General features: G+C 52.3%; 1 protein-coding gene across 1 annotated transcript; it reads right to left on the bottom strand.

Annotated features, from left to right (window-relative positions):
* Positions 1-4,105: 4,105 nt before the first annotated feature.
* LOC123160095 (L-ascorbate oxidase homolog) lies at positions 4,106-6,399 on the bottom strand. The gene is made up of 3 exons (XM_044577947.1): positions 6,251-6,399; positions 4,713-6,162; positions 4,106-4,614 (listed from the first exon to the last, which is right to left on the bottom strand). Exons 2-3 carry the CDS (start codon positions 6,086-6,088, stop codon positions 4,311-4,313), a joined length of 1,680 nt encoding a protein of 559 aa, XP_044433882.1. The 5' UTR covers positions 6,089-6,162; positions 6,251-6,399; the 3' UTR covers positions 4,106-4,310.
* Positions 6,400-6,906: the final 507 nt, after the last annotated feature.

A 6,906-nucleotide genomic window follows, 5' to 3' on the forward strand; every position in this document is an offset into this window, starting at 1 on the left:
AGGCTAAACCAACTTAGAGAACATAATAGGAAAAAAGGAAGCACAAATTTCAAATCAGAAATCAATGGCCAAAAATATCAACAGACCCAAAATCAATTTTCAGGCGACTTACATATAGCTTAAGTTATGCCAAAAATATTCATACCCGTAATAACCATGTAAAAAAGAAAAACCGACTGAAAAATATAAAGAAAAGCAAAAGCGAAACACATACAAAAAAACAGGCATGTGTCACGGGCTTCAAGCCCAATAGAAAAATCGACTTATCCAAACAGGGGCAAGTCAAAAATTCAACCTAAGTGAAAAAATTGACTTACCCCAGACAGGGGCAAGTCAAAAGATAATGTAAGAGTTTCTAAAAACAACGGTGTAAGCAATAATGACACGAGACAGGAGGAAAAGCGGCACAAATCTTGACAAAAGAAAATCAAAGGTCCAAAAAATGACTTGCCTAAATTTAAAATATTAGGCGACTTGATTATATAAAAATCTGGCGTTGTTAAATATCAGTCGACCGAGACTTGGTCAAGTCTCAATCGATGATATATTCGTTAGATCTTGTATGAAGATTCGTGCAAAATTTTCTTTTTAGTTGTTTTCTATTTCTTTTTTTATCTAGTATAATATTACTTGATTGAGGATTGGTTAAGTCCCACTCGATTGAGATCTAGCCACACCTATAAAAATTAGGATGTGACAGGGTCTCAGTCGACTGAAACTTAACCAAGTCTCAATTAAGTTATATATTATATAAGAAGAAAAAGGAAAAACTAAAAGGAATTGTTTTGCACGAATCTCAATGCTAGATCAAAAGAATAGAGCATCATCCGAGACATAACAAAGTCTCAGTCGACTGAGACTTAGCAAAACTGTAAAAATTAACAAGAACAGGTAGGTAAATGATGTGTTTAACTTTATAGTAACTCCCATTACAATGATTTGAGAGGGCATATATGTCGAGATTACCGCAATGATTTTTTCCCAGCCGATCCTTAAGGGCGTGTTTGGTTGCCCGCATTAGGCCCAGCCTGGCCCGGGCGGGAAGAATTTGGCCCGTTTGGTTTCCTGCATTCACTGTGCGGCCCGCATCGCACGAAACTTAAAGCACGTTCAGGCCAGGCCCAGGGGAAACGCATGAATCGGCAGTAGCTCGCGAGCCTGGCTCGGGCGAGGCAGGGGAGGGCGACGTGCTTCTCCGCTCGTGCGAGCAGGGGAGATGGCGCGAGCTCGCCCGCGTGGCCGAAAAATCGGCGGGAGGATTTCGGCTCACCTCCCGCCGCTCCACCCTTATTTAGCCCCTCCCTCACCGTCCCAACTCCCGCCACCATTCTTCCTCCGTTCGCACTTTCCCGCCGATGCGCATCGGCACCGACGAGCAGGTAAGCGGCGCATCTTCATCAGCCGGCGGTCCACGGCGTCGGAGCTCCTTCACCGGCCGACGTTCATCTTCCACCACTGCCCCCTCGTCCTCAAGCTGCAACCATGGCCTCTGTGAGTTCAATCCCCCTTTCTCTCTGTTTCTTCTAGCTAGATCTGAGCTGCAACTAGGGTTTGATCCAGATGCATGGTTGATTAGTGGTCTGATCTGTGAGCTGATATGGTTGGTTGCTATGTCGCGGTTGCAATTTGTGGTAGGGCTAGATGTTCAAGCATGTGGTAGGCTAGATTAGTAGTAGAGTTTGAAGTTGAACCCTGTGCTTGTGTTGAATCATGCTTAGATCTGTGATTTGTAGCTATTGGTGGTCCATTTGTAGCATGCTGTTTGTTGTAGATGTATGTTCCTGCTCATAGATTGTCTGGTATGCTTAGTATGATAGTGATGAAGCATGTGCTTGCTATGATAGTGATGAACCATGTACATGTATGCTCCTGCTTTCATGGATTATCCGGTATGTTGTGTGCTATGCTCACTGTCAATGCGTGCTACGATTGTAGGAATGACCACGTAGACGCAAGATCTTAGTCAGGCCCTTGTCGTGTCTGATAGCCAGTTTGCTCCATTGTTTGTCGAGGACTCGCAGCCTATGTCCGAGATGGCACCTGATTCAGAGGTGTTCAAGTCTGATTCCCTCTATGTGCCAGTAGTGCTTGTTGAGCCAACTCCTCCTACTACTGCTGCTGCCGCTGCAATTAAGCTAGCAGCAGCAAAGGCAAAGAAGGATGGTAGGTCGAACAACATGAAGTGGCAGCCATTCATGTCCACATCCGTGCTGAACAAGATGTGTGAGCTCATCTCTAGTGGAGTTAGGACTAACAAGGGCTTCAAGGAGGTGCACTTGAACACCGTTGCGAAGCGGGTGTTTGAGTTCTGTGGGCAAGAGGTGTCTGCCACCCAGGTGTACAACCACCTAAGGAAGTGGAGAAGTCGATGGATCCAAGTGTCCAAGCTGAGAGCGGCGCCTCATGGGATGAGAACACTTGCTCCATAGTTCTGGAGGCAGAGCACTACGCCGGCCATGTCGCGGTTAGCTCATAGCCCTCTGCCTTTTCATGCTGTCCACCATTACCTACTCCTAATCGCAACTAACAACACTTGTGTTTCATTCTTAGGACCACCCAAGGGACGCTGAGTTCCTCAACACACCCATCCAGAACTACAACCAGATGCAGCACATCTTCTCCTTCGGGCTGGCAACTGGGAAGCATGACATGGGCTCGGGTGAGCCTCTTGGTTCTCCCATGCCAGACTTCCCTGGGACACCGGACGTCGAGGTCCTTGATGGCCCTGACAAGCCCGCTGCGAAGCCCTTCGACAAGGCATTTGACCCCGTCCATGATAGGAAGAGGAAGAGAGGAGGCTTGATGGAGGAGGAGATCAATGTCTTTGCAGCATGACTGAGGCGGTGAAGGAGGTGGCAACAACCATCAGGGAGTGCAAGCCCCTCGACGTCCACCCTGACCTGTATGGCGCTGTCATGACCCAGGGTGGATTCAGTGACGAGGCTCTCATGGCAGCTCTCAGCCACCTGCTTGACAACAAGGCCCAGGGTGTTGGGTTCGTTGCCATGGCCGACGCTCACAAGGTGCTGTGGGTCAGGAGCTGGCTCGGCAAGCACTACTACTAGAGTAGTGCTGCCTGCGAGTGTGCATGATCCCCGACGGTGAAGGCGGTGGCGACGACGACGATGATGACGATGGCGACGTACATTTTGTGTAGCAAGGGCTCAAAAACTATTTGATGGTCTGTATATTTTGGTGAGGTGGTATATACTAACCCCTCACGCTGATGGTGAACTTGCGGTGGTAGGACGATGCCCTCTTTTGGATGTGGTGGTAGGTTAACACCAAGGTAGTGCTAGGTTGAACTTGCTATGTCGTATGATCATGCATGCTTTACTTCTCTTCTGCTCCATTGTTATTTGTGTGCTACTTTGCTTGCTACTTGTGCTCCATTGATTTGCTGCTTCAACTCTTGCTCTTGTGCATTGCTAGGGCAAGTGGTATGCCGTGTTCATCGATGAGGTTTCAGGGGTTTATAGTTCATGGGAAGAAGCCAATGCATAAGTGGCATCGTATAGCAACAACAACTATAGAGGGTTCAAGACTAGGCAGGAAACAGAACAAGCTTACTCCGCCTGGGTGCGAAAGCACGGAGGCAGCAGTGTCGACAGTGCCAAGGTTGGAGTTGTCAAAGTGGAAATTGCTAAGGTGGATCGTCAGTTCGGCCTGAAGCTGAAGAACTTCATCATCTTCGCCCAGTTCATCACCATTGCTGTGTTGTGGCGTTGGTGTGCTAGGTGTGATCATTGTGGGTAAGCTCATCAACTAGGATATAAGGTAAGCACAACATGTACGCCGTATGCAACCAAACACCGTGTTCATGTGCCGCTAGGGCCAATGCAGCCAACCAAACAAAGTGCACTTACGTATTACCTAATGCAGGGACTAGAGATGCAGGCAACCAAATAAGTTGCATATCGCGTATTAGGGCCTGTTTTTCCTCAATCAGTCTGGGTTGAGAAGGGTATGCAATGCGACTACTGTTCTAAAGTGAAAACAAACACGCCCTAATTTTCTTTCCAAGGTAGTCTATGTTTCTTCTGTCTTTGTTCTTTTGAGAGGGGCAAACTAGCCCCCATGCTTAATCATATATTCCACCAAAGCAAAAAAAAAAAAAATCGATCGCCAAGAACGACAACAACAGTAACACAATTACACAACACACAAGAATGGAGTACGTACACACATACATACATACATACATACAATAACGGAAACAAACTCATCCTGGCGGCCTAGCTAGACCTCCTCGTGTACATCAATCATTTAATTTCATATCTGTCAATGGATTAATTAACTGGGTCAGGGCTTCAGGCGGGGAGGTAGGACGGCGGCAGCGGCAGGCCGACGACCTTGCCGCAGCGGAGGGCGTTCTCTGGCATGTTGTACTCGTCGCGCAGCGACCTCGCCGGCGAGACGACGCTCATGTAGAGCTGCTCCCCGAGGTAGTGCCTCTCCCACAGGTTGGTCCTCACGTTCCACATCCCCGCGTTGTCGAACGTCAGCATCACCGCCGACCACGACCGCGGGTACACCTGGATCGTGTGCCTGCTCACCGCGTCCAGCAGGTTGTACGTCTTCCTCTCCGCCGCCGTCCACTTCCCCGGCCCCATCCTGCAATACCCACATGCATCAACTCCATTTCCATTAATTCCATCAGCGCCGCCGCCCGTACATGCAATGCATGCCTGAGCACAAGAACTTAGGGTTACCCGACGGCGAAGAAGGCGTAGCCGTCGATGTGGACGGAGTCCATGCTCTTCTCGGGGTTCTCGAAGACGACCTCGATGAAGGTGCGGAACTCGGCGGTGATGACGTTGGGCACGACGTGCATGGGGCCGTTCACGGCAGGGGGTTCGTCGCCCATTTGGTTGTAATGGAACACCTGGTCGCTGACGTTGAAGTACTCGGCGAGCTTCAGGGGTGTGTCGCCGTCCACGTGGGACACGCCGTTGAAGCCGTACCTGAGCTTGCCCTCGACATGGCCGCGGGTGACCATGAGCTTGATGGTGCGGGTGATGTTGATCTGCCCGTAGTGGTAGGACCCCTGCGGGTTGGGACGCGCCGCGCTGGCCGTCAGGTTCCACCGGAAGGACCTCCACTGGTTGATCGACCAGGCCCAGCCGGCCGGCGGCTCCGGGACGTTAGCCGCCGGCGGGGTGTTGGAGCCGGCGTAGCGGATGACGGCGGAGACGGAGCTGGGGCCGGCCATGAACCTGGTGGAGGCCACCATGAGGTAGTCCGCGGGCTTCTGGTCGGCGTCGACGAGGACGGACATGCACTGGCCCACGTGCACGTCGAGCGACTCGTACAGGCCCTGTATCGTGTGGGAGCCGTCCATCTCGACGAGCTTCATGTCGTGGCCCTGGATGCGGAAGTTGAGCGACGACTTGATGCCGACGTTGCAGATGCGGAGCTGGTACGTCTTGGCGGCCTCCCAGGTGAACATGGGCGGGTTGGCCGCCTCCTTGCCGCCCCTGCCGTTGATGAGCACGCCCGCGGGGCGGCCGATGCTGCGGCCGGCGTCGAGGAGGCCGGCCATGACGGCGTGGTCCTTGGTGAACCAGTCGCCGATGAGGACCTGCAGGTCGTCGGCGGGCGGGTCGTAGGGGACCGGGATGAGCAGGCGGCTGACGACGCTGATGAGGCCGAAGCCGCCGACGACGCGCTGCATGCCGATGGAGGGGAAGTAGAAGAAGGTGCCGATCTGGTCCTTGGGCTGCCAGTGGTAGGTGTAGTTGGTGCCGGGGGCGACGGGGCAGTTGGTGCCCGGGAGGCCGTCCTGCCACGAGTTCTTGCGGTGCTGGATGCCGTTCCAGGTGAAGAGCAGCGGCTGGTCCAGCTGGTTGAAGACGTTGATGACGATGTTGTTGTTGGAGGAGCAGTTGATCCGGGGGCCCGGGAACTCGTCGTTGATGAGGATCACCTTCTGCGGCGTGCCCACGATGTTCTTGGTGCCGTACGTCACGTGCCACTCCATGAACACGTACGGGTCCTCGGCCCGGGCCACCGTCGTGGACAGCAGCAGCAGCGCCAGCAGGAGGACGCCCCCCGCCGCCGTCCGGCGCATTGTCATCGTCGTCGTCATGAAAACCAAGATCGGTGGCAGGCGGGCGGGCTAGCTGGGCGGACTGGCGAGCGCTATATATCAAGTTCTGCTCTCTGCATCACAAAATACCAACACATTCGAATGAATTGATCGGAAACTGCATGCATCCGACGACGATTTGCAGGCTGCGTGCGTGCGTACCTTGAAGGATTTGTAATGTAGGAGTTGCGGGCGGCGGGATAGGTGGGTGGTCTATGAGGATGCCATGGAAGACGTCCCCTGGTTGTGGGAGGGGTGGAGGACGGTGTGGAGAAGGATGTGGAGACCGGGGAGGTCAACCGGGGAGCTTCGGGGTGAGGAGGGGGCGCCGTGGCAGGGATTTATAGGTAGCGCCGCGCATGGCGGGGCGAAGGAGCGGTGCCGAGAAATGGCCGGAAGCAGGTATGCAGCGTGTGTCTGTCTCGCCGCCGTTGCCGCTCTGTCCCTGTTTAGACCTGTTCCAGCGTCTCCCCGGCCAGTTCGGGCCAGGACAGCCCAGCACAGCACGCACATAGCTGCAGCCAGCCCTTAGATCCTGCCATGTTGACAGGTTTTGGCGCAGAAATGCCTTTTTGTGCTCGGGCTACATGAAGTTCTTCTTAAAAAAATCCAAGAAAAAAATGTTTCAATGATTAAAAAATTCTAAAACATTTCCAGAATATCATACGGATGTATACCCCATCTCCATGTACGTAAATTTTTATGACGAAATACATTGACACGCGAGCTAGCTACACAAAAAAGACAAATTGGAGATTTTGAACACAGTGAACAGTATGTGCTCTCTTAACTACTCTATATAGAACCGACGATTTTTC

This window comes from Triticum aestivum, chromosome 1A (genome assembly GCF_018294505.1).
Source record: "Triticum aestivum cultivar Chinese Spring chromosome 1A, IWGSC CS RefSeq v2.1, whole genome shotgun sequence".
NCBI classification, from domain to species: domain Eukaryota; kingdom Viridiplantae; phylum Streptophyta; class Magnoliopsida; order Poales; family Poaceae; genus Triticum; species Triticum aestivum.

Coding starts and splice junctions, on each gene's coding strand:
- LOC123160095 (XM_044577947.1), bottom strand. CDS start 6,088: ATGACGACGACGATGACAATGCGCCGGACGGCGGCGGGGGGCGTCCTC. Junction 4,615..4,712: donor TACGCCTTCTTCGCCGTCGG/GTAACCCTAAGT, acceptor TGGGTATTGCAG/GATGGGGCCGGGGAAGTGGA.